The sequence below is a fragment of the Pan paniscus genome, chromosome 16 (assembly GCF_029289425.2).
Source record: "Pan paniscus chromosome 16, NHGRI_mPanPan1-v2.0_pri, whole genome shotgun sequence".
NCBI classification, from domain to species: Eukaryota; Metazoa; Chordata; class Mammalia; order Primates; family Hominidae; genus Pan; species Pan paniscus.
This window is the reverse complement of record NC_073265.2, coordinates 68,126,091-68,153,981: the sequence shown is the minus strand read 5'-3', so window position 1 is coordinate 68,153,981 and position 27,891 is coordinate 68,126,091. Positions and strand designations below refer to the sequence as shown.

Here is a 27,891-nt window from a genome sequence, read left to right as displayed (position 1 = left end):
TTTGAAATTTAAAGAAAAAATTTATTGAAGATCTGAAAAACAATTCCTAAAAGATTGACTTTTCCAGAAAACTAGCTACACAATGCATTGCGTCTATCATGTTAAAACGTGCATTAGACACAAATACAAAAACCATGAAACAAGCCACCATTCTTCAACAATTTGAGCCAAGATAAAATGCCTAAGTAACAACATGGATGACTTGCAAAGGATGGGCTCTTTACTTTAAGCACCATAAAAAAAAAAAAAAAAGCACAAATGGATGAGTGTGTTCAGTTATATACACTGAATTGAACCTTTGGCACTAGGAATCAGAGCATTTTGTCATATAGCATTAACATGTATTATAAAAGTGCGTAGTGTCAAAGGAATAGAACCACCAGCATTCAAAAGCAGCTTTGTCAACTAGGCAATAAAACACTCTACAGCATATCCCTCTGTTGTCCATCATTGAAAACACTGGCAGCAACTTTGAAATGAAAAAAAAAAAAAAAAAGAAAGAAAAGAAAAAAGGAGCTATTACCCCCTTTTATTTTCTCTGTTTAAAATCAAACAGAAAACAAACATCAATTGTTATACACTAACATCTTCAAAGCACATCGTTTGTACAAGAGATAGACTAAGAACAAAAATGTGTTTACGGAGATCCAAACATAAGTGAGAGTGCCTCTCACACAGCTTTCCGATGGTACTCAGGAGGAGCCACTTCATAATCGCTGGCACTGAACAAAGTTGCAGAATTCTTTGCCAGGTACCTAAAAATAAAACATTCATTACAAAAATTTTTAAAGGTCATTATCTTGATCCAAATCTCTTCCTATATATTATATACATAAGCCACAGAAAACACTTTCCTAAAATACATTAAACCAGACATTCTCTCACAGTAAAACCACACATAATGACAATTCAGGTAAATAAATAAGGTTATACAATGAACAACACTATACATATACAAAGGAATGAACTCTGGAGTTACTCCCCTATTTCTAAACAGCAAAGAACAGTTATGTCTGCAGAATACCAACTTGGGAGCTTGAACCATCTTTAAGAAACAGTTATTATCCTATTACATGACAGCATTACCCTAAAAGAACATCTAGACATTTTCTAAAAAAAAAATCGTTATCAGCCGGGAGTGGTGGCTCATGCCTGTAATCCCAGCACTTTGGGAGGCCAAGGCAGGCTGATCACCTGAGGTTGGGGTTCAAGACCAGCCTGACCAAAGTGGAGAAACCCGTCTCTACTAAAGACACAAAATTAGCTGGACATGGTAGCGCATGCCTGTAATCCCAGATACTCGGGAGGCTGAGGCAGGAGAATTGCTTGAACCTGGAGGCAGAGGTTGTGGTGAGCTGAGATCACGCCACTGTACTCCAGCATGGACAAGCGCGAAATTCCATCTCAAAAAAAAAAAAAAAAAGAAAAGAAAAGAAAAAAGAAAAAAGAAAAAAATCCTATCAGGCCAAGCACAGTTGCTTACACCTGTAATCACAGCACTTTGGGGGGCCGAGGCAGAAAAATTTGAGGCCAGGAGTTCAAGATCAGCCTGGCCAACATGTCAAAACCCCATCTCTACTAAAAATACAAACATCAGTCAGGCATGGTGGTGTGCACCTGTAATCCCAGCTACTTGGGAGGCTGAGGCCCAAGAATCGCTTGAACCCAAGAGGCGGAGGTTGTAGTGAGCTGTGATCGCATCACTGCACTCCAGCCTGGGCGACAGAGCAAGACTCCATCTCTAAATGAATAAACTTTTTTTTTTTTTAATTACATAAAAGGGAACGTGAAATGTCAAGTAGTAGAGCACATTCCATAAAGAAACTGAGGTCCAAAGAAGGTATTTATCATTAGTAAAGCAAAGATGATAAATCTTGCCTACATTCTCAAGTCCACGTTGCAGTTTTAAATTTACTGTAAAACGATTGTAATGAGAAAATTCATATACAGAAATATACAAAGTAGAAACTGAAAACTCCCACCCTCCCTTCCAACACCACGCCCAAGAAATAACCCAGTATTAACTAAGATCCACACTGGAAAGCCAGATCTTATGCAAAGATTAAAATAATGTTTCTCTACAAGTAACAATTACACCATACTCCTCTACTACAGCTTGGCTGTTTTTCAATTGAAAACATGGACATCTTTATCAGTATGTTTAGAGTGACCTCACCCTTTTAATAAGTGCTTGTTTCAAATTCTTCACTATTATAAAAATGCCCTCCAAAAACTTGTAGAAACCAGGATTGCCCTTTTCTCCATTTCTTCAAACATTTAAAACCTTAGCCAATCTGACAAGTGCTACTTTACTGACAGTTTATACTTTCATCATTATTTCTGACATATTTTTAATGGTCCTTTGTGCTGCCATTGATGTAAATTTCCTGTCCTACTTTTCACTGGTTTGTTCATTTCTTACCAAAGAACTCTGTGTGTATTAAAGGTACCAACCATTTATCATAAATGGAACACTATAGAACTATGAAAATATTACATTTCTCCTTTCATTATCTTAACAATTTAATTTTAAACTTCAGATTCATCTAGAATTTTGGTACATGACAAGTGTGGCTTTGTTTTCTTCCAAACTGTCAGCTGTCTTATCACCAATCTACCAGACTCCACTGCTTTCCCCTACTGCACCAATATATCATCTATATACCATCTATCATTTCTGAAACTCCCATGTATTTGCACTTACTTATACTGCTCCATTACCAACTATCTATGCCTGTACCAATACAATGTTTAATGTTTTAGCATCTATACTGCCAATCCCTCCCATTACACGCTAATTTTCAAATCCATGTTTATAATTTCAAGCACAGACTTACTTTAGGAAATCGTGAAGATAATTGAGTAATAAAGCAAGGCTCTTCTCATCCAGAGGTGTATAAGCCAACATTGCTCCAATTCGTACTGTTTAAACAAGAATTATCCAAAGTTACATCCAAGGCAGGGGCACTACAACCATGTGTTTTAATTACGTGAGCAAACACCACCAACTCCTTTAAAATACATGATTTTAGGCCGGGCATGGTGGCTCACGCCTGTAATCCCAGCACTTTGGGAGGCCGAGATAGGCGATCACTTGAGGTCAGGTATTCAAGACCACCCTGGCGAACGTGGTGAAACCCCATCTCTACAGAAAATACAAAAATTACCACAGATGTGGTGGTGCACACCTGTGATCCCAGCTACTTGGGAGGCTGAGGCAGGAGAATTGTTGAACCCAGGAGGCGGAGGTTGCAGTGAGCCAAGATCGCACCACTGCACTCCAGCCTGGGCAACAGAGTGAGACTCTGTCTCAAAAAAAAAAATTATAAAATAAAATACACGATTTTTAAAACTCTTGCTCCTAAAGAGATTTTGCTATTTAACATTCTAGATAAAAGTTCAAATTAAAATGGGAGTCATGTTTTGGAAAGTTAATTACTTTACCTCTTATTCATTTAGAGAAGACCCCCCAAAAAGTAAAATCCATTATTTTCTACATGACATATTACCAAATAATCTCAGGAGATGTGGCGCTCCATACACCTGGGACATGGGTGCATCGGGATGATCTGCAAGAATTTCAGCATACTGTGGTCTCTCAAATTTATAGAGTAGCTGGGTACCCAACATTACGTTGAAGTATTCTTTTATCCCTGCCACAACTTCATTAACCGCATACTCCCTGATAAATGAACAAAAATATTCCAAAACTGGTCAATAAAAATAACTGACATAGAGAATAATTCAACCAATTTAAAGAATTAAAAGCTGCGCTAGTAATAATGAACCATAGCTGAGATTTTTTTAAAGGGCATATGAAAGCAGGGTTTGACAAACTAAAGCAATTAAGATGATTCTTACATTTTCAGATGGTTAAATTTTAAATGGTTATGCAAATACCTACATGATAGCTTAAATTTTACCTAAAATATTTACTATCTGGCCCTTTAAGAAAAAGTCAGCCAGCCAACTCCTGTGTCAAAGCAGTGAAATTCTATTTTGCTAGTTTCTGGTGGTATTAATGTTTTGGAGTCAGTACAAGTTTCAGATGACTTATTTAGAAACTTTTTTAAATGTCTTTTGAGTGTCATCTGAAAAATGTATATTCTTACTTATTATCTGTGTTTCCACGAGATTTCTTGTAATTTGCATAATCCTCAAGAATGGAATCCACATTCTTCTTGGCAGGAAGATAAAACAGCTATGAAGACAAAAATATGCTTAAATATAAGCACTCTCTTTTTTAAAGAAAAATCATACCAGGCAAGTTTTTATACAAAGATCAGGTAACAGTAACAGTATTTCAAATTAGGAAAGATACTATTCAGCACTTAAAACATGGATAATGTGGCTGAGAAACTACAGACAGTTCCCAACTTACAATGGTTTGGACTTAATTTTCCAACTCTCTGCTGGGTTTATTGCGATGTAACCCCATTCTAAGTTATGGAGCATCTATATATTTAAACAGCCAAATGAGACTCTACTAGACAGAACAGCACAGCTTTTAAAAATGTCAATCTGTCACACACACACATAACAGACACGAATGTGCCTTTGTGGTACTACCAAGTCATCATTTACTGTTATGCATACTATTTGCTAGATCTAGTCTAAAGCATTAAAATAATTATCTTTTCATCCTCTCATCAGCATTGTCAAATACGAACTATTATTCCATTAAATGCAAAAACAGAAGCACAAAAAGGCTAAGAAACTTGTCCAAACTCACAAATAATAAGTGATACAGCCATGCTTGAATCTTCGCAGTTTAGCTGTAATTGCATAATCCTCCAAAGGATTCAAATCAGAATTCAAACTATATCCACATACTGTATATGACTGATAGGTCTCTTAAGTCTCATAATCCTCAAGCAGTCCCTAATCATCTCCCCCAACTATCCCTAACCCTACCTATGCCATTTGTTCAAATAGCTTCATTTGTCCTATAAAATTCTCAATTATAGACTTCAACGATTGACAAACATGTCACTCCATTAAACATCCTATTTCCTGCAAACTAATAATAGATTCAGGCGCTTAGTAAGATTCAGGTTCTTTTCAGGGTCATGAATACCGTGCAGGTGGTGGTGTGTGCTTTCTATGGCCTACCATTAGCAATGACAATAAGACATATGCTTCTTCACCTTTATGAATTTTCAGAACGAGTTCCTGCCCTAGCAATCTCCAAAAATGAGTTATTTCCACCTTTATCATTATAACCTCATAAAATTTATATGTGAACTTTTATTCTTCTAAGTTACTCTTTCTGGTAGTAGTTCTAAAGTGTTCAGCCTCTAAATTAAAATATTATTTTATCAGTCATACCTTAATAATTCAAGTCAATATAACACTTTCCTTTAAAAACTTTTTTTGCTAGCAAGAATGTATCATATAGCTTAACAATCTGGGTAGCTTTTCAAGTTACCTGTTTTTGCCTGGTAATTAAGTCCCAGTCATCAACAAGCCACGGTTTTAGCTCTTCAGGAATCTTTACTTTAACTTCAACTCTGTTCATGAATGTTTCCTCCTAAACAGAAACAGGAGGAGTATTAAAAACCTAACCTTTCTTGCTGAATACCAAACATGGAGGGGAGCTGACTTTTAGAGGCACTAGGGATAAATCTTAAAGTAGCCAAGCATACAGCTGTACTGTCATTTTTTAAAATCATTAATGAAAACGACCATACGCAGTTTGCTGTTGGGAGAAAAGAATCTGACCTGAACTATAGTCTATTTAGTGCATTTTCTTGTAAAGGTAAAAATTCTTCAGTAAGGTTCCTCTTGTTCAGGAAATGAAACACCCTGACTTGATACATTTTAACTTAGTATTTTCTTATTTACCATTGATATCAAAACTATTCCAAACACAACCATCTTAAAGGTACATCTTTAACTCCTAAAAATAAATACGTAACACCAAAGAAATAGTCTTGTAGGTGAACATGAAGCTTACACAACAAATGATCAATTGGGTAGGTAAATGTGGAGCTACAGGTGAAATAAACATATACAGAAATTTATCGTTTACCCCCAAAAGAGAAAATTTTTAATTTCAGGAATTAACCATGTAAGCAAATCTTACAGAGAATCAAAGCTCCCATGGTTATGTCATGTAACTGAGACTAAAAATCCTAACATGCTATTCATAAACACAAGAAAAACTCACATTTTCAACAGTAGGATCTACCCGGGCCCTTTTCTTCCGAGGAGGCTGAGGGGTCTCACTGGTACTGCCACCATCTCCATTTCCAGGTGCTGTAAATGTTGGCGGGGAGGGGTCTCATTTAGCTAATTTAACAAACTCTATAAGGAAAATAGTCTCTTGACACATTATCCCTTTTCATTATTTCTCCATTACACAGCTGTTACCTCAATCTAAGTTAAAGAATCATATTCCTACCAAAAATACAACTTTCATGAAGAGCTCTACCGAACATTTAGTATAGACAACATTTAGTATCACCATCTTCCATTTATTTATAAATGTTATCTTCTCAGTGGGAGACATTAAGACTAAAGCAGATGAAAATAAATGCTCACAAGTTTCTCCTTGGCAAAAAGAGGTCTCTACCACCATGTACCTATTTTATAACACTGCTGTGAGACTCCTATTTGAGATGATCAATAAACATAAGCTTACTCCAAAATTTCATAGCTTTCAAAATAAAAACGTCAATGTCATAGAGGTAACATAAATTAACGTTAAGAAAGTTAATATTCTTACTTTTCTGTTTGTTCTTTTTCGTTTTCCTAAAAGGAGAGAAAAAAAAGAAAAATAATTATTTCCAGTAAAACTGCCTCTGTTTCAACTCCCTTTATCAGGGTTAAGTTCACAGAGAAATACTAACTTGGATAAAAGATCAGGTGGTAAATATGTGTCCTACTCAGACACAAGGATTTTTATTGATAGTTGGTTAAATTCCCATCTCTCTCCACATAATAGAAAAAAATAAACCAAGCCAGGCGCAGTGGCACATGCCTGTAATCCCAGCATTTTGGGAGGTGAAGGGGGGGTGGATCTCTAGAGCTCAAAATTCCAGACCAGCCTGGGCAACATGGCAAATCCTGTTCTTTATAAAAAATACAAAAATTAACTGGGCATACTGGCAAACGCCTATAGTCCCAGCTACTTGGGAAGCTGAGGTGAGAGGATTGCTTGAGCCCAGGAGGCCAAGGCTGCAGTGAGCCTTGATTGCACCACTGCACTCCAGTCTTGGTGACAGAGACCCTGTCTCAAAGACAAAAAAAAAAGAAAAGCAAACCAAGAACACTTTAGTAAACAACTTCGTTCTTCCAGGGTTATATTAATATATGTTATAGTATATACTACATTATTAGGCCCACCAAAAAAAAAGGTGTCAAAGGTTAAAATTTTTTTTCCAATTATTTTTGTTCCCCAAAATATTTTTAGATTTGTGTAATTTTTTTGTTGTTTTAAGTCTCCTCATCTTGATTATCATCTCTAACAGCAACTTACCTCACGTCTACTTATATACTGTCAAATGGTAAATTGCTAATTTTGCTTTATTTATTTATTTTGAGATGGAGTCTTGCTCTGTCTGTTGGGTGATCTCGGCTCACTGCAACCTCCTCCTCCCGGGTTCAAGCGATTTTCCTGCCTCAGCCTTCCAAGTAGCTGGGACCATAGGCACCCACCACCACTCCCAGCTCATTTTTGTATTTTAATAGAGACGGGATTTCACCATGTTGGCCAGGCTGGTCTCAAACTCCTGACCTCAAGTGATTCGCATACCTCGGCCTTCCAAAATGCTGCTATTACAGGCGTGTGCCACCATGCCTGGCCTAATTTTGCTTTTTTACATTATTATTTCTAGACCACAAAGGAAACAGTTTATAGAGCCCATGATTATGGATTACTTTCGATGGAAAGATACTATAACACCTGGATTTTTTACTTTTCTGTAGCTTTAAATAATACTTATAAATGTTATTAATGAAATATATTCATTTAATTTAGGTCTTAAGGTTTGACAATTCAAATTAACTTATGTTTGGATATAAACACAAAAATCTGTGTATAGGTTTTCTCTCGTCTGTTAGTTTTGTAAAAATCTGTTGGACTGTATTTCTCGGTCAAAGTCAACCATGAACTTTACTTGCCCGTGTCAATATGTGGAGACCAAGAGAAACCAAGAGTCCTCACACTCAATCCTTTACCCACTCAACTCTGTAATATAAAACTAAAATACTGACAGGTGATCTCAACTCTAAAGTAAAAGATCTATAAAATATAGATGAGTTCAGCATCCCGAAGCCAAAATGCTCCAAAAATCCCAATTTTCTGAGCCAACATGACATTCAAAGGAAATGCTCATTGAAGCATTTTGGATTTGGGATGTTCAACAGGTAAGTATAACGCAAACATTTCAAAATCCAAAAAAAGTCTGGAATCTGAAACGCTTCTGGTCCGAAACACTTCAGATAAGGGATATTCAACCCATACACTTCAATAAGTCCTAGTAGTAAGAGCTTGACATTCATGCTTCAAACATCTAGACTCAGGATCCTTCAAAAGACTCAGAAGCCAGTTTGAAGAGGCTTCTACTGTCCAAGAATGGGAAATTTAAATTTTAAAGCTTTACTTCATATATTTACTCAGCCATTATTTTTGTAGTGGAGACTGCACAATGCTGTATTCAAATGCAAATAACTTATGGGCATACTACCACTTAGATTTCTATATAATAACTTAGCACAGTGATAAAGAATTAGTTATGAACTATTACTTTTGATAAAAATCTTTTCTATACAGAGAAAATTACTGCCTTTTAAGATGTAATTACTATTAAATCCTAATGAAATACTACACTACAGTTTTCCAAAGAACCAGATCATGAAAACATGTTACCACTTATTAAAACTATGAACAATCCTCAAATAGTAACACACTTAATCCTTGCCAAACAATTATCTTCTCACCAAAAAGAGTTTAAAAAAAAATAAAAAGCTTCAAACATCTCCAAATGCATTAAATACTAAATACCTTCATTAGTAACACCTTACTTTTTTTAAGAGGCTGGAGCGCAGTGGTGCAATCACAGATCACTGCAGCCTAGAACTCCTGGCCTCAAGCAATCCCTCCCACCTCAGCCTCCCAAAGCACTGGGTGTAACACCTTACTTTTAAGTAGAAAAATCAGATCAGTAATTCTGGTAGGAAATAAAATGACCTCTTAATAAAAGTTATAATCTTTGTTTTTATTATTACAAATACTTAAGAATACTTATTAAGTTACCACTCTTGTCATCCACTTTCAGGTACATCAACTTTTTTTTTTTTTTTCTTTTTAAAAGACAGGATCTCACTCAGTCGCCAAGACTAAAGTGCAGCCTTGACCTCCTGGGCTCAAGTGACCCTCCCACATCGGCCTCCTGAATAGGTGGGACTACAAGCATGTGCCACCACCCCCTGAGCTAATTTTTTTATTTTTCTGTAGAAGCAGAGGCTCCTGATGTTGCCCAAGTTGGTCTCAAACTCCTGGGCTCAAACCATTCTGCCTCAGCCTCCCAAACAAAGTAGGGGGATTACAGGTGTGAGCCACCGCACCGTCCTACATAAACTTTAAACATACAAAATGTATGCATGCACATGACTTTCTCACTCTAGGCTTCTTATCAGATGTTCTAAAATCTAGAGTTAACAAGAAGTAACGGTTTTGTGCCAGGAGCAGTGGCTCACGCCTATAATCCCAGCACTCTGGGAGGCCAAGGCAGGTGGATCACCTGAGGTCAGGAGGTCAGCCTGACCAACATGGTGAAACCCCATCTCTACTAAAAATACAAAAATCAGCCAGGCGTGGTGGCGCACGCCTGTAATCCCAGCTACTTGGGAGGCTGAGGCAGGAGAATCACTTGAACCCAGGAGGCAGAGGTTGCAGTGAGCACAGATCACACCACTGCACTCCAGCCTGGGCAACAAGAGGGAAACTCCGTCTCAAAAAAAAGCAATGGTTTTCTTAGGGGTGGGGATGAGGAGGGCAGTTATTTGAAACCTTAACTTCTCACATATTCTTACCATGAGTTTCACCAAAGTGGAGGTTAATTCGTATGTATTTTTAGCACTTGCCAGCACTTGCTTTTTAGGTTTGAAAAGGCTTGCCAAAAGTTATCTCAAAACTTAAAACCACTAATACTATCTTTGTAAGAGAAAACATCATACACATATATTTATACACACAAGTTAAAGGGAGGGGGAACCTGCTGAGGAAAATTAAGGAATACGTTATTTTAAACTACTTTAACGACCTGATACCTGAGGAATGGGATTCTTACTGGTTCCAACAATGTTCCAAAGTTTCCATTTCAACACAGTCTAACACACAATGAACATAAAATATTATCTTCACATATAGTATGCAAAATCAAAACAAAGAGCTTCTTACACTTCAACATTTTTCTGTTGCAGACCAGATGTCTTCTTTCCTGGGGCAGCCCCTCTCATCTTCCCCTCTGCATACTGCTCCCTTCAAAAATAATTTCAGTAATGTCAACATAAAATGAGCATTTATGTGAAAAAAAAATTGTCAGCCTGATTCCATTAGGAATTTACATTCAAATTCTGTCAACAAGTTTTTAACAAGTTGGACAGAGATATTTCCACAAAAATCAAACAAAACACTCAAGAAACAGCAAAAGGCTCAATTAAAATCAATGTAATAAAAAGTGACTGTAATAGACTGTTCTCATAGCATCGAAAATTCCATTTGTTTTGGAATTCACTAATCCCAGTGTTTTATTTGTTCCCATTACCATTTTAATTCTTTTTTTTTTTTTTTTGAGACAGAGTTTCACTGTGCTGCCCAGGCTACAGTGCAGTGGCGCGATCTCCGCTCACTGCAAGCTCTGCCTCCCGGGTTCACGCCATTCTCCTGCCTCAGCCTCCGGAGTAGCTGGGACTACAGGCGCCCGCCACCATGCCCGGCTAATTTTTTGAATTTTTAGTAGAGACGGGGTTTCACCGTGTTAGCCAGGATGGTCTTGATCTCCTGACCTCGTGATCCACCCGCCTTGGCCTCCCAAAATGCTGGGATTACAGGCGTGAGCCACTGCGCCCAGCCATCGTTTTAATTTTTTTAAAAATACATTTCAACTCTGAGATTACCCTATAAATCATAGAGTCTTTCAGGGTCCCTTTTCCCGTGCTTTCAGAGATGAAAAACAGAATAGGAAATGCCTCGTTTGCTTGTTTCCCCACCAAATTTGTCTTCCAGAGCCCCCGAAAATAAAGATTTTTATCAGTGAGTTCATACCTATAGCAATTTCCAACAACATTCTGCTGTTTTCTACCTAGGTCTAAGATAAGCTCAAGTAATGGCAGGTATGCTACTTCCTTTACCTAGATATGGCTTGATCACTTGAAGTCAAAGCTGTAACACAGCAGCTGAAAGGTACCAGGAATCATTTTATAGGCAGGGCAGCCAACATGATCTCCATTGTTCATTCCATGTCCAGAATTAATCTACAGGCATTTCTCCTTAATATTCAGTTCACAAAACAAACTTACTGATTGGCTTTTTGAAGTTCTCGCTGTTTCTGCAAATTGGTGTCCACGTATTTGAGTACTCTGCTCTCCGGAACCCACTCATCCCAACTGAAAAAGAGGAAAGTTAAAATTTAACTCAAAAATACTCTGTTCTCCAACTGATTTTCTGAGATCAAGAGGCAAGACTGGATTTCTCTTAAGTAATTTGATGAACTGGCACTACAAACATATTCTCAACTAAAATGAAAATCTAATGGAAGTCTGTTCTGTAAAAAGGAAAACTTTTTATTTTCAAAAAGCAGCATTCCAAATCTAAGCTGCCAGAGTCCAAAAGCAGATTATTCAAATCATTTTTAGAAATGGCTTAAGAGTTTGGCACTTAATGTAAGATTCACTAAGTGATTAGTCTTATGTTATCTTAAAGACTTTTATTGTCAAAAATAAAGCACAGGAGTCAAAAACTCAGTTATTTTTAAAAATTAAAACCAGCTGTGTGTAATGACAAAGTTCCATATAGCTTTGTGTTTTCATTTCATTCTCTATGAAATGAGGATAACAACAGTACTTATCTCAAATAACTGTTATGAGAATACATGTAAAACACCTGAGAATCCCTGACACAAAACAACACTAAAGGTATGTCAGAAACATATTAGGAAGTCTACAATACTCAAACACCAACTAGACTGACTTAAGTTTGTAAAGTATTAAAATGATTTAACACCATTCTCCACCTTCATTCAGTCACAAATGAATACACACTAACTTTCAAGGCTGATCAGAAAGCTGGCTTTCTAAATATTAGAAGGCAGAACCAACTCTCTTAAAAATGTTAAGACATTCTGGCACTTCAAAGAGCTTGTTCAAAACACAATTTCTGATTATGTGTTTTTTCCCCAAAAATGGCAAACAAAAACAATGTAATTTCTTAGGGAATGCTAACTTTTTTAGAGCAGTAAATCTTTTCTCCTGCTGATGGAGCTCCTTTAGTGACACAATTAGGTGTACTCTCAAGGCACCCAATTACAAAAAAAAATTTAAGACTTTCTTTTGTTTAATGATTTCCCACCTCTGACCTCTTATATAATACAGCCAAGAGGAAAATAATAAAAAGCAATCCTGAACATGATTTCCTAGAGAAAATTTCAAAACATGCATTTACCTAGAGGTCAGGAGGGGGTGGTGTACTGAGGGAGCTCCTTCAGGAACAGGAAAAAGGGCTACAATATCCTCATGTGTCTTCAAAGATTTTTCAGAGCGCCTGGGCCTCACAGCACTTCTGATACAGACAGCATAGTACAAAGTAATCTCAGTGACCAGGTGCAGAATTGAGCTTCAGCTTTATTAAGATTCATTTACAAATGGAGTATTTAAGTGTCTGTGTCAACAAATTCCAACGAGGTTTGAAAATTTAGAAATCTCCATCATCTATTATGTTTTTGAAAAAAGATTAACTGAAGTTTAAGAAAATTCCAATTTAGGGATTAAGGTTTTGTTGTACGAATTTTAAAAAGTACCCTGCACAAGCCATTTTCAAAATGAGATTATTTTTGAGATATTTGTGTGTGTGTGTGTGTGTGTGTGTGCGCGCGTGTATTTTTTTTTTTTTTTTTGAGACAGAGTTGCGCTCTTGTTGCCCTGGCTGGAGTGCAATGGCGTGATCTTGGCTCACCACAACCTCTGCCTCCTGGGTTCTAGCGATTCTCCTGCCTCAGCCTCCTGAGTAATTGGGATTACAGGCATGCGCCACCACGCCCAGCTAATTTTGTATTTTTAGTACAGACGGGGTTTCTCCACGTTGGTCAGGCTTGTCTCGAACTCCTAGCCTCAGGTGATCCGCCCACCTCGGCTTCCCAAAATGCTGGGACTACAGGTGCGCGCCACTACACCCAGCTAATTTTTAGTAGAGATGGAGTTTCACCACGATGGCCAGGCTGGTTTTGAACTCCTGACCTCGTGATCCACCTGCCTAGGCCTCCCAAAGTGCTGGGATTACAGGTATGAGCCATCGCGCCTGGCAAGAATTTCAGCTTTTTTTTTTTTTGAGATGGAGTCTTGCTCTGTCGCCCAGGCTGGAGTGCAGTGGCACGATCTCGGCTCACTGCAACCTCTGCCTCCCAGGTTCAAGCGGTTCTCCTGCCTCAGCCTACAAACTAGCTGGGATTACAGGCATGAACCACCACACCTGGCTAATTTTTGTATTTTTACTAGAGACGGGATTTCATCATGTTGGCCAGGCTGGTCTAGAACTCCTGACCTTGTGATCCACCCGCCTCGGCCTCCCAAAGTGCTGGGATTACAGGTGTGAGCCACCGCGCCTGGCCCAGAATTTCATAGTTTTCTAACGGTAATGTGACTAATTCCCAGAGTCACAATGATCCATGGGCAGTACTTACACAGAATAAATACACAACACACAAGGTATCTGAATAACTCCTCCCCCTTTCAAAATGAATTTAAAGGTTTCTTTAAAGACTTTCTAAAGCTAAGATCATTCTTTCAATATTGCATATATTTATCTACATGCCAAGTCAACCAAAGACATTTCTGTTATATTAATATTCCTCAATACATCTACAAAGATAGTAACAAATCTCTAATATTTGATGCTATTTTTTCTTAACTTTCCCCAACAGTAATTAATATGTGTCAAATTAGTTGAGAACAAAAAAATCTACACAAACCTATCATTTCTTTGAGTTACTGGACTACAATACACCAAAGAGGAAAATGCCCATTATTTTTCGAAACAATAAAATCTGAAAATACAAGCATTTGGTATTTTCACAATTTGTGACAAGCTACAAATGCCACTTAAAATCCAGTCTTTGCGCTGTACACATCTATGTGTGCAATTTTATACAGGGTTATCTATTATATGTGAAAAAGAACTAAGCACAAAAGCTGTATTCACAGTTACTAAGGTGAAATTCTAAAATAATTTTTTAAGGTTTTTAAAAATATCTTCTTTATTCTATTCCCTTGTCGTAGTTTCCCTTAGTTTTTTATGTGTTCAATCGCTTTTTTTTTTTTTTTCCTGAGTCTCACTCTGTCGCCTAGGCTAGAATACAGTGGTGCAATCTCAGCTCACTGCAACCTTCGCCTCCTGGGTTCAAGCGATTCTCCTGCCTCAGCCTCCCGAGCAGCTGGGACTACAGTCGTGTGCCACCACACCCGGCTAATTTTTTTATTTTTAGTAGAGATGGGGTTTCACTATGTTGGCCAGGCTGGACTTGAACTCCTGACCTCAAATGATCCAACCGTTTTGGCCTCCCAAAGTGTTGAGATTACAGGCATGAGCCACCACACCCAGCCTCAAACACTTTTTTAAAATTTTTATTTGCTTAATTATAAGAGGGGTGTCTACCTATGTTGCCCAGGCTGGCCTCAAACTCCTGGGCTCAACCTCAGCCTCCCAAGAAGCTAAAACTATACGCACCACCATACTGGCTCTAAAACAATTCCTTTAAAATGCAGGAGATGGAGGAGATTAAACCTAAACCATAAATTTGCTTTGTGTTTTTCTTTGATATCCTATATGGTCTTTCCCACTCATAGTATGCATAAAATTAAGATGTTATCTTTCCTGTAGAGAAATGAAATTCTCCTAACACTCTCAACTTTATCTGGATATTGTCAGAATATCAACACACAAAATATAAGTCTAATAAAGATTGAAATGCAGTTTTAGCAAGGCATTGTTTAGTAATAAAAAGCTATGAGATACACTAGGAGTCACTATTTTCCTGTTTCCTAGATATTAGAATCCATTTAGTACTAAAAGCACAGTTTACTTCTACCAAGACAGTTTTCTCCATTATTTTCCCAACTTCTCAATATTTAAAATACAAGTCCATGAGGTTGGAGTTACCTATCATTATTAAATATTACCTATCATTATTAGAAATACATGTTGTTGTTTCTTTTTAAAGGAGTCCAGATCTTGCTCTGTCACTCAGGCTAGAGTGCAGTGGCACATCATAGCTCACTGCAGCCCCAAACTCCTGGGCTCAAGTAATCCTCCTGCCTCAGCCTTCCAAGTAGCTGAGGCTACAGGTGCACACCACCACACCTCACTGATTAGAAATACTTTAATTATCATTAACTGGGAAAAAAAAAAACCCACAAGTTGTCAGGATGCACTTCTATGCATTTCAGATTTCTACCTTTCCACATTTATATTAATGGAAGTAAAAGGTCTGATAAATTCTCAGCTGAAAACATCTGATATGTGAAAACAACTTCCTAACAAAGAAATAAAATTAACTGGGTTGGTCACCTGGATAGAGTACTAGATGAAACAAGACCGAAGTCACAGGGCCAGTGAACCTCACAGGAAAAATAAACTCCTTCCATAGTAACAGAATACTCATCAAATCAGATGGCACTGATCCCATAGTAAACCAGGTAAAAGAGCCTGAGTCAGGTGACACAAAGCCTTAAGTTACTAGAGGACAATTCCACAAGAACAATACTAAATAGCAATGGCAGTGCTATCTTTGAAGGACAAAGCATCATTAATAAAATGTAAAACCTCCCATAGTAAAAATTACAAGTCTTTTCATTACAATCACCAAATAGGAGACTTGGGTAAATTTTTAGACAGGGTTATTTGTGAGGCCCAAGGAGAAAAGTCCCATCACTGAAAAACAGCTCCACTGGATGGACATTCTAGAATGTGTTCAATCTATACCCATTGTCCATTCCTAGAACAAGATCAATAACATCGGTACTTTACATACACACACACACAAAAAGGCCGGGCAGTGGCTCACACCTGTAATCCCAGCACTTTGGGAGGCCGAGGCGGGTGGATCACCTGAGGTCAAGAGTTCAAGACAGCCTGGCCAATGTGGTGAAACTCCATCTCTACTAAAAATACAAAAAATTAGCTGGGCATGGTGACAGGTGCCTGTAATCCCAGCTACTCAGGAGGCTGAGGCAGGAGAATCACCTGAACCCCTGAGGCAGAGGTTGCAGTGAGCCGAGCTCACACCATTGCACTCCAGCCTGGGCAACAAAAGCAAAACTCCATCTCTCAAAAAAAAAAAAAAAAAAGGCTTAACTCTTAGGGGTGAGAAATTAAGACCCTATAATTGAATGTTTCTGTGTTAAATCATGCTAAAAAGTGAGTCACATGAAGTCATTTTCTGTCAACACTAAATAATGTTTCCAAAGTTCAGAATATGGACTGGTAAATTCTGTCTTTATTTCCCAATCAAGCAACCTTTATCCTTTCTCCTTTTCTAGACAGAAAACCCAACTAGTTTTTTTTAGCACAGCTGCTTGAAATAACATATATAATCAACATGTTTGTGGTAAGGCCAAAAAATTCAGGCCATCCTAAAAATGTACCAAAACCAGGAAAAAAAAAAACAGAAAAATGTGATTGCCACATTCAACCAGAATAATTGATTGACTATATGACTAATAGATATTACACTAGAACATAATAAATATTCCCAAGATCCAAGTATATTTAAATTAAAATGGCTCAGTACCCTAATTTCTAATAGTTTTGTCATACTACAAATGATTCACCTTTGCTTCAATATGTACTATATTACATTAAAACTGCAGAATAATTGAAAAGCATATGCTTGCTAAGCCAGTCAATGACACAAGCTATCTTGTTAATTACAAATAGAATTGTAAGATCTAATACTCACTTTTTATTCCAACCACTGTAATGTATGAAGTATTTCACTTGTTTGTCCTTTATGGCAACCTTTACACACTGAAATTCAAAAAAAAAATAATAATTCACTTAGAAGTTTTTTAAAGAGACACTACCTTTTCAAATCATCCTTCAAAGACACTCTACACAAGCTTTATGGTGGCCTAAACAAAATGACTAAGAACACTAAGCTTGGAGAATACTCAAGTTACAAAACTGAAGATTAGTCACAAAAGGTCCAACAAAGCTGAGAACCACAAGCATAAAAGGTCACCTTAAATCTTTAATCAATGGATTACAAAAGCTATCCAAGGACAGCTAATGAAAGCTATGCTTGTGTCTTCTCAGTCTAATCAGCCAGGAGCTATATTTATTTCAAAAGCAAATTCCTCTAAAGCAAAGTCTTTAAACTATATTATAAAAGAACTTCATTAGCTTATGAAAAGCAGTAAACGGACCTGTTTCTGAAAAATTAAACAACTTGTAAAGCAATGAATTAAAAATATTTCACTTTTCTTAAAAGCAGCCAGACAAAAGGAATTACTAGAGGCAAGTCATTAACTATGACAAGTGATGACTATCTGGTTTTGGATTTAAAAGTCTTTAAGAGAAAACCAAAATAACCACAACAGTTTAATTTGTTTCAATAGCTTCAATTCAAAAATTGTTCACCAGAGTGTCAGGTGCCAGGAGAAAAATCAGCCAGTTTAGTAGCGTTTGCCAAACGTTGATACAACAATAACAACATTCAGGGATAAAAACGATTAACAGGAGATTTTTTTTTTTTTTTTTGGTAGAGACAGTCTTGCTATCTTGCCCAGACTGATCTCAAACTCCTGACCTCAAGTGATCCTCCTGCTTTGGCTCCCCAAAGCCCTGGGATTACAGGCTTGTACGTCACAGGCCCTGGCCATGAGTCGTAATTTAGCACTTATAAACATTATATCATTAAGATGTATGTACGTATACATATACTTAGAAATTCCTGACCATCTCCATACATCCAAATTCAGCCATTTTAGGATTTCTTTTTTAAGAGACAGTCTCCCAAGGGGCAATGGCTCACGCCTCTAATCCCAACACTTTGGGAGGCCGAGGCAGGTGGATCACGAGGTCAGGAGTTCAAGACCAGCCTGGTCAACACGGTGAAACCCCGTCTCTACTAAAACTACAAAAATTAGCCGGGTGTGCTGGCTGGCGCCTGTAATCTCAGCTACTCGGGAGGCTGAGGCAGGAGAATTGCTTCAACCCGGGAGGGGGAGGTCACAGTGAGCCAAGATTGCACCACTGCACTCCAGCCTGGGCAACAGAGCAATACTGTCTCGGGCGGCGGGGCGGGGAGCATAAAAATAAAGACAGAGACAGTCTCGCTTGGTTGCCCAAACTGGCCTTGAACTCCTGGGCTCAAGCAATCCTCTAGCCTCAGCCTTCTGAGTAGCTGAAACTACATGCATGTGCCACCCCGTTTGGCTCTTCAGAACTTTAAAAATACACTTCTGTGTATTTAGAACACAGGAAAAAAAAAAGTAGTGAAAATGGCTAATATTTAGTCAGAAATGTCTGACACTTTAAGGCTATTTTCAGACACATATAGCATAAAACTACTCACCAAGAATTTATGCAGAAATTACATAAATTAAACATTATACTGTTTTGTATTTTACGGGTTCATTTTTGGAGCTACGACTGTTTAAGGTATAGTCAAGTCTTAAATATTTGTACTAAAAAAGTTATCAGAAACAAAATACTGAAACTTTTTTTTACTTTGGAATGCATTCTCCTGCTTACCTTCAGCTAAATGTAAAATCAGTTTTTATAACTTGAGCACACCCTGATACAAAGGGTGCCTCCCAGAATACAAACTTTGCCAAATCAACAATCAACAGTTAAATGTACTTATTTTTAATATTAGCTTTTACCTTTAACCTAATATAATTAGCTCAATGCTTACTCAGCATATATTTACTTTTAAAAGTAACTTCAGCAATGTTTTCTCACCAAGTCATTAACCACAAAATGCTCTTTGTTCCCACAGCCCATCTTCCCTTTCTAACATTCCCCTCAAATGCTACTTCCAGATCAGTAAGAAAAGTGGAAGAGAGTAGCAATGTTTTAATTCATTTGAGCCACTAAGCAAAACAATAAGAATCTCAGAAAGATGAAGAAATTAATTAACTACGAACCTAAAAAAGGCAACTCTCTTACTGAGGCAACAACAAAATACTGTACTTGTATTTTAAATGGCCAGATCTAACCAGTAGTTTTGGCCAACTTCTCAAAAGAAAACAAGTTTCATACCTTTGCTTCATAAAGAAGAGGCCCATGAAAGCACAGCACTCGCTCACCTGTAAAGGGAGAAAAAGTACTGAATTGTAATTTTTTCTCATATATAAAAAGATTAACATCTTAGAGAGTCATCACACTTTTATTAGGGTATTCCTAGCCAAATTAGGAAAAATGAGGACGGCTATACAGAGCACCACTTTGGCTCAAACTTCAACCATACCCTACAACAAAAACACGTTGGTATCTGATGGTAAAAACAAAAACAATTCATTAGCAGGTCAATCTACTTAAATAACCAAATCATCTATCACCTGTTAAGCACATAAGCGGACTCTCCTGCAAAGCTGTCGAGGTTGGTTGGTTTTAACTATATATCTGAAAATACAGTTTTTTAAATGCTTTCCTCATCTGTTTTTCTAAGTTGAGGACCTTTACTCTCCACTTGTATCTCTGCTTCCAACCCTTTTACTCAGTGAAATATCGTACAAATTAAAATATCAATATGCATCAGAGATTGGCTGGATTAAGGGGTCTCACTATGTTCATTCCTCAAATGTGGAATGATGTTCTAGGTGCTAAGTTGCTTCAATGAACAAAGAAATGAGACAATAAAGCCTAACCTTTGGAACGTAACAGTCTACGTTGAGCCTACTTCAAGACTAAAGAAAATGTCAGGACCTGGAAGTCTTGGAAGCAATTCTAGGCAGTACCTCAGATTACATTTGAGTGTAGCTTGAAAGATTTTGCACACATTATTTTCAGTCCACTTGGTTTCAAAAGACCCATGGACAACTGAAATATCCAAGAATGTCAGCTCTTTTTTAGCTCTAAAATTAAAAGAGCAGGCGGGGCGAGGTGGCTCACGCCTGTAATCCCACCACTTAGGGAGGCCGAGGTGGCTGGATCACCTGAGGTCAGGAGTTTGAGACCAGCCTGGCCAACAGGCGAAACCCTGTCTCTTCTAAAAATACAAAAATCAGCCAGGCATGGTGGTGTGTGCCTGTAATCCCAGCTATTCGGGAGGCTGAGGCACGAGAATCGCTTGAACTCGGGAGGTGGAGGTTGCAGTGAGCTAAGATCTTGTCACCGCACTCCAGCCTGGGTGAGGAGCCGCCCTCTCAAAAAAAAAAAAAAAAAAAAAAAAAATCAGCCGGGCGTGGTGGTGTGCACCTGCAGTCCCAGCTACTCCGGAGGCTGAGACATGAGAATCGCTTGAACCCAGGAGCTGGAGGTCGCAGTGAGCAGAGATCACACTACTGCACTCCAGCCCGGATGGGAGAGCAAGACTCCGCCTCAAAAAAAAAAAACACTAAAATTTAAAATATTTTTTAAAACTCTGTATTTTCAAGCCTCACCAAAGACCCATATTATTAGACTCTCCCAGAGCACGACCTATTAACTTTATTTTTAAATCAGTTCTATAATTCTTTTAAGTGGTCACTCTATAAAGAATCACTGCTAGAGGCTGCTGGACCTACGAATAGCATTTCTGAATTAAAGACGGAGACTGGAAAACGGGAAGATCAAAGACTTCTCCAAGGGCCCAGGAACGAGAACTAAAATGGGTAAACTATACTGCTAATAAACAGCGAACAAGATCAGATCAGATCTGTGTTTCCTAATTTCACTCTCCTGGTACATTTTAAAGGCACTCTGAAAATGGCCTACCATTTTTCTCCCCTTGGCTGCTACTGCCGGAAAAAAAAGTGCACTGAAACCGAGGCCCTGTGACCTCCATTCTAGCTACGAGGCCCTAGTATTTTGTTGAAAAAATATACAGCTAGCTGAGGAGTATAACCCAGGACAGCAAATGCTCCGTCTCAAAATCTAAACAAAACAAAACAAAAAAGAATTTCCAATGGAAAACCAAGTCCAGTGCAAAGCAATCACTATGCCTTAAGAATTGCTTATACAACATATATTGCACGCCATTATCAAATAAAAAAACCTTTTTATAAGTTTACGAGTTTTTTTTTTTTTAACAAGTTTACAAGAATCATTAAAAACCCTATTTCTCGGCCGGGCGCGGTGGCTCGCACCTGTAATCCCAGAACTTTGCGACGGCGAAGTAGGCGGATCACGAGGTCAGGAGATCGAGACCATCCTGGCCAACATGGTGAAACCCCGTCTCTACTAAAAATACAAAAATTAGCTGGGCGTGGTGGCGCGTGCCTATAATCCCAGCTACTCAGGAGGCTGAGGCAGGAAAATCGCTTGAACCCAGGAGGCGGAGGCTGCAGTGACCCGAGATCGCGCCACTGGACTCCAGCCTGGGCGACAGAGCAAGACTGTCTCAAAAAGAAAAAAACAAAACAAAACAAAAAAACACTACTTCTCGCCACTCTTTTCTCTACCATTACATAAACTCTACAGTGTTTCAAGACGATTCTGTTAGCACTCATCAAATATTCTTTTTCCCTTGCAAGATATTCTCCGATCATCTAATTAATAAATTTTTTTTTTTTTTTTTGAAATGGAGTCTCACTCTGTGGCCCAGGCTGGAGTGCGATGGCAGGATCTCGGCCTACTGCAACCTCCGACTCCCGGGTTCAAGCGATTTCCTGTCTCAGCCGCCCGAGTAGCCGGGATTACAGGAGCCTAACACCACGCCCTGCTAATTTTTGTATTTTTAGTAGAGACTGGGTTTCACCAGGCTGACCAGGCTGGTCTCGAACCGCTGACCTCAGGTGATCCACCGCCCCCACCCACCTCGGCCTCCCAAAGTGCTGGGATTAGAGGCGTGAGCCACCGCGCCCCACCAAAATCATTGTTAAAACGTGGTTATACAATTCCATTTTAAACACAAGTGCAAAACACACCTGGAAGGTAATGTTAAATACAGACTCTCTTACACAGCTTTCAAAACCTTACCTGGGGATACCTTGGTTCCTACTCTTCTCCAATTACCCCACTTAAAACCGCACAAGGAAATCTCTGCTGCTACTCCTCTCTTAACTAGCAACCCTCTAGAACTAAAGCGCTTCTTCCAGAACAGCCATCCTTAGGTTGTTCCCACAGCAGCGATTAACTTTTTGTGCCTTGACAGTCTGATAAACCCTACGAGCCTAATAGTTTCATAAATACATAAAACACACACTAGTACAAAGGAAACCAACTGTACTGAAACAAAACACTTTAAATGTCACGTTCTATGACATTACAGGACAAAGAAGACTTGGCTGCTAATACAATAACTACCCTAATTTTGAAGAAATGAGAATGCGATAACTGAAAACATCTTCCATAACTGTAATGTTGAGATATGAAAATATACTGAAAATGCTAATGTGGTGGTTTTTTTCGGGGTTTAGGGGGAGCAATTACACGGTTAATTGAAATACTAAACTTGGGAGATAGAAAAAAAATCTTCCTCAATTTCACGCACCGTCTCAATTAATGCACTGACTCTAGATTAAGAATATCTGCTCTAAAATGTCTAGTAGAATAATGAATCCATAGGAGGTAGAGTCAACAGCTTCTCAAGGTGAGAGAGGGTTATTAAAAGTCACACGGCCGAGCGCGATGCCTCACGCCCGTAACCCCCCCCCAACTTTGGGAGGCCGAGGCGGGTGGATCGCTTAAGCCCAGGAGTTCGAGACCAGCCTGGGCAACATGAAACCCCGTCTCTACCAAAAATACAAAAAAAAAAAAAAAAAAAGAAAAAACAAAAACCCTAAAAAACAAAACAGAACAAAACAAAACTTAGCCGGACGTGATGGCGCGCGTCTGTGATCCCAGCTACTTGGGAGGCTCGCTTTAGCCCGGGGGGGGGGGGGGGGGGGCAGAGGTGAGCCGAGATAGCGTCACTGCACTACAGCCTGGGTGACAAACATCGTCTCAAAAATATAAACAAAAAAAGTCACTCATTAACAAAATACCCCTAAAACCTCCTTAAATATTCCATAAACTTAAAATACGCAGTACTACGGTTTGAGGTTTACGGCTCTAAAAGGAATTCTAATGCAAGTCTAAAAACCCCTAGAACAAAAATCGTACGCATGTAGACATCGTATTTACGGTAACTAGCATAAATTTCCATAGCAATGAAAAGGAATGTTAAAGTGTTCCTCCTTCTCAACAGGACTTTACTTCCTTTTTAGCTATTAGACCTCCACCTTATTATACGTTAACTGAAGCGTTGTGAAAATTTAAAGAGCTGCCTTCCACTGGGAGTCAGTCTAACCTTACCCAAAACTCATGTCAGTCGAAAACCAATTAATAAAAATAAATTCAACTTTCAAGTCATTGTTAAACACTGCAACTAATCAAACAATTACTGCATTTAAAAAATGACGTCGAGGCAATGGGACTTACAAATGCAAACGGCGTTAACACTGCATTCAGATCATTTTTATTTACTTTTTACGAGCAACTGCAAAGCAAGAGCTCACTCACATTACCATAGGATCTTGGCACTGCGCCCAAGAATAGCAGAATGATGCCTCCAGGCAACACAAAGCGGAGGAAAACGCTCATCTCATTGATCCTTTTTTTTTTTTCTGTCCCCACCCACCACTCTGAGGTAAGCGGAGGGCCCCGGCAACCTTCTGGTCTTCGTGGAAGGGGGCGCTGCATCTGCCCGTAAGCTGTGCCTCCATACGGGACCGAGACGCCGGCGGCCATGATGGCGCCGCCATCTTGCAACGGCCATTTTACAACGCACTTTTCCCTCCCCGTGGCGCCAAACCCACCCCCATCCGCAGCTGAGTTGCCACCGAACGCAACCACCCCGGGGCTCCAGGAAGCACCGAACCGCCCGTCGTAGCTGCCCAAGCGGCCGGGCGCGCCGCAGGACCGCCCGAAACAGCCACCGCCCCTCCCCCCCCGCCGCCACATCACTTCCCATAACCGCCGCCATGGCGCTCCCGTCGCCTCCCTACAATAGGCTGCTCTCTCCGCGCCCTCTTCCTCAGAACAATAACAAACACTTGACGAGGGTGTGCCACGCGCCAAACGCTCTCTCTCCCACTCTAACGCCTGCGCAGCACTCTCGCTTCACAAAGCGCTTTCTCACAATGACGCATCGGAATTGCCATCCGCAATGCGCTTTCCCCGCACAAAGCACTGACCGCCGCCTTCTCAGGGCGCAGCCCGCGCCGCCCCCGGCCCTCAAGCCTCAACCACCTCGAGCCCGCCTCCATCTCCTGCGCCGTTAGGTGCCTTTTTCCCAAAGGCGCACACTCACCCTCCTGGAATTTAGGCTTCGGGTCCTGCTTCGGCGCCATTTATAAGTGATTCGCCGCCTCCTCCTTCTCCCACCACCCCCGACTACCGCCCCCTACTCTCTACCCCACCCAACTCCGCGTCAGACGCGCCGTCAGGCACTGCCAGCTCTACATCCTGGGCCGGATTTGCCAGCGCCCGCAGACCTCACAGCACCGCGACCCGCGCAGCCGCTGCTCCAGCCAACGACAGCCCGCCGCGCACGCGCCCCTGCGCCCGCGCCGCCCCAGGGCACGCCGGGACTGGTAGTTCGGAGTCGGTGGAGGCGCCCCACCCCCCCCCCACCCCGGGTGGGGGAGGGGCCGGCTACCCTACCCCACCCCACCCCACCCCACCCCTGCTTCTCTCCCCATCCCCCCTGCTGCTGCGGGTTGGTAAAGCGGGGATTTGATTTCGTGGGAGGTTAAGGCGGAGCTGGCGATGGGGGAGAGTGGGGGTGGTGAGCCACCAGTGATAATAGAATGGGAAAGGCCCAGTTGCGACGTCCCTTGGGCAAATAAGCCCCCGTTGATGTTGAAGTAGTCGGAGAGAATAGGGCTGGCTCGGAAACCTACATTCAATAGCATTCCGCTAGTTTTTGCATAGAAAGGCTTTAGGATCAGCAAGAGGGTGGGAAGTGGGGTCCGCTTCTGGAAGCTTCGTTGTTTAGCAACCCCACTGCGGAGCCTATTTGGTGGGATTGATAGCCATTTGTTGGCTCCCAGGTCTACCTCCTCTTCTCCAGCCCAGCCTTGCGGAAATGAGGATGATGACGTGGGAAACACTAGTCACGCTTTAGCTTTTTGAGATAATGGAGCTCTGCTTTCTGAAAAAGGCTAGTGTGAATATGTCAACGTCTGTATTCCGTACCTGCCCTGTTTGTGCTTCTTGTCACTCTAAACAAACGGATTTCTTCAATATTATACCTTTTTTTTTTTTTTTTTTTTTTCTGAGATGGAGTGTCGCTCCGTTGCCCAGACTGGAGTGCAGTGGCGCGATCTCTGCTTACTGCAGCCTTCGCCTCCCAGGTTCAATCGATTCTCCTGCCTCAGCCTCCGGAGTAGCTGGGATTACAGGCATGTGCCACCACGCCCAGCTAATTTTTGTATTTTTAGTAGATACTGGGTTTCACCATGTTGGCCAGGCTGGTCTGGAACGCCTGACCTCGTGATCCGCCCGGTTTGGCCTTCCAAAGTTCTGGGATTACAGGCGTGAGCCACCGTGCCTGGCCTAAACAAACGGATTTATGTCGTTCCCTGTTCAAAAACAACTTCGTTGGCTAAGCTGCAAAATAGCACCATTTCCGTCAGTTTATTGTGAGAATTACATATACGGGCTTAGCGCGGTACCCAACAATGAATAAGTGCTCAATGAACTTTAGACGATAAATCTCAAAGTCCTTAGCCTGGTATTTAAATCCTTCCACAAACAGCCCTTAGCCTACCTGCATCCCCTATGTAAACCTTTATCCTCCTACGCAAACCTTTGTCTCCATGACTTTTCTTTTTTTTTTTTTTTTTTCTTTCTGAGACGGAGTTTCCCTCTTATTAACCAGGCTGTAGTGCAAAGGCGCGATCTCAGCTGACTGCAACCTCTGCCTCCCAGGTTCAAGCGATTCTCCTGCCTCAGGCTCCCGAGTAGCTGGGATTACAGGCATGTGACACCACACCGGGCTAATTTTTGTATTTTTGTAGAGATGGGGTTTCTTCATGTTAGTCAGGCTGGTCTTGAACTCCCGACCTTAGGTGACCCGCTCGCCTCGGCCTCCCAGAGTGCTGGGATTACAGGCATGAGCCACTGCGCCCAGCCTGTCTCCATGGCTTTTCTAAACCCTCCCCTGCCCGGGTTCCACACCCCGCCAATTCCGGGCCCCTCTCCATTTATCTGACTTCCATTTCTCCTTCAGTCTTTTTAACACAACCCCTTCTCTGACAACAGAAACCCACAAAAACCTTCCTTATTCCAGTTGAATGTACACCATCTTGTCACGACTACTTCTCGCAAGCTTGTCCAACCTGTCTTATTTTGTTGTTGTTTTGTTTTGTTTTGTTTAGGCTTTTAGCACCCTGAAGCCATGGTTTTTAGTTTCAGTCTCTAGTGATAAGTGGAAAAGAGCGATGAGGAAGGGGCTTTACTGGCCCAACCAGAAACAGAAACTAAGAACCCATGACTGTATTCACTCCCTTGGACACCATTGCTAAATTGTAAAAAGGGACAAGGGCTTCTTTGGACCCCACCCCACCAAAACTGTCCTGTACACTTTTAAATTTTTTATTGAATATAAAATACATACTTTTTTTAAATTATTTTTTTGAGACAGTCTCGCTCCGTAGCCAGGCTGGAGTGCAGTGGCACAGTCTCAGCTCACTGCAACCTCTGCCTCTTGGGTTCAAGCGATTCCCCTGCCTCAGCCTCCTGAGTTGCTGGGACTCGGTGCGCCATCACGCCCGGCTACTTTTTTGTATCTTAGTGGAGATGGGGTTTCACCATGTTGGCCAGGATGGTCTCGATGTCCTGACCTTATGATCCTCCTGCCTTGGCCTACCAAAGTGCTGGGATTACAGGCATGAGCCACTGCGCCCAGCCAATTTTTTTTTGTTGTTGTTATGAGACCAAGTCTCACTCTGTCACCCAGGCTAGAGTGCAGTGGTGCAGTCTCAGCTCACTGCAGCCTCCACCTCCTAGATTGAAGCGATTCTTCTGCCTCAGCCTCCCAAGTAGCTGGGATTACAGGCGCATACCACTATGTCCGGCTAATTTTTGTATATTTAGTAGGGATGGGGTTTCACCATGTTGGCCAGGCTGTTCTCGAACTCCTGACCTCAGGTGATCCACCCGCCTCGGCCTCTCAAAGTGCTGGGATTACAGACGTGAGCCACTGTGCCCAGCCTGCACATACTTTTTTAATCCAAACGTTTAAAAATACAAAAATGAAAATAGTGGGCCGGGCGCGGTGGCTCACGCCTGTAATCCCAGCACTTTGGGAAGCCAAGGCAGGCGGATCACGAGGTCAGGAGATCAAGACCATCTTGGCTAACACGGTGAAACTCCGTCTCTACTAAAAATATAAAAAATTAGCTGGGTGTGGTGGTGGGCGCCTGTAGTCCCAGCTACTCAGGAGGCTGAGGCAGGAGCATGGCGTGAACCCAAGAGGCGGAGCTTGCAGTAAGCCGAGATTGCGCCACTGCACTCCAGCCTGGGCGACAGAGTGAGGCTCCATC

General features: G+C 40.7%; 1 protein-coding gene across 4 annotated transcripts; it reads right to left on the bottom strand.

Moving 5' to 3' along the window:
- MORF4L1 (mortality factor 4 like 1) lies at positions 1 to 24,943 on the bottom strand. Of its 4 annotated transcripts, XM_034939248.3 has the most exons (13): positions 24,654 to 24,935; positions 19,481 to 19,527; positions 17,175 to 17,242; positions 12,668 to 12,784; positions 11,527 to 11,613; positions 10,406 to 10,486; positions 6,728 to 6,753; positions 6,170 to 6,258; positions 5,429 to 5,530; positions 4,113 to 4,201; positions 3,510 to 3,682; positions 2,838 to 2,922; positions 1 to 755 (listed from the first exon to the last, which is right to left on the bottom strand). In XM_034939248.3, the coding sequence occupies exons 1-13, from the start codon at positions 24,691 to 24,693 to the stop codon at positions 671 to 673; spliced, it is 1,089 nt and encodes a 362-aa protein (XP_034795139.1). In that variant the 5' UTR covers positions 24,694 to 24,935; the 3' UTR covers positions 1 to 670. The 4 variants fall into 4 exon arrangements, with proteins under 4 accessions (XP_034795139.1, XP_034795141.1, XP_034795140.1 ...); XM_034939250.3 differs by lacking the exon at positions 12,668 to 12,784 and having other exon boundaries at positions 24,654 to 24,943; XM_034939249.3 differs by lacking the exon at positions 10,406 to 10,486 and having other exon boundaries at positions 24,654 to 24,904.
- Between the last annotated feature and the right edge of the window lie 2,948 nt (positions 24,944 to 27,891).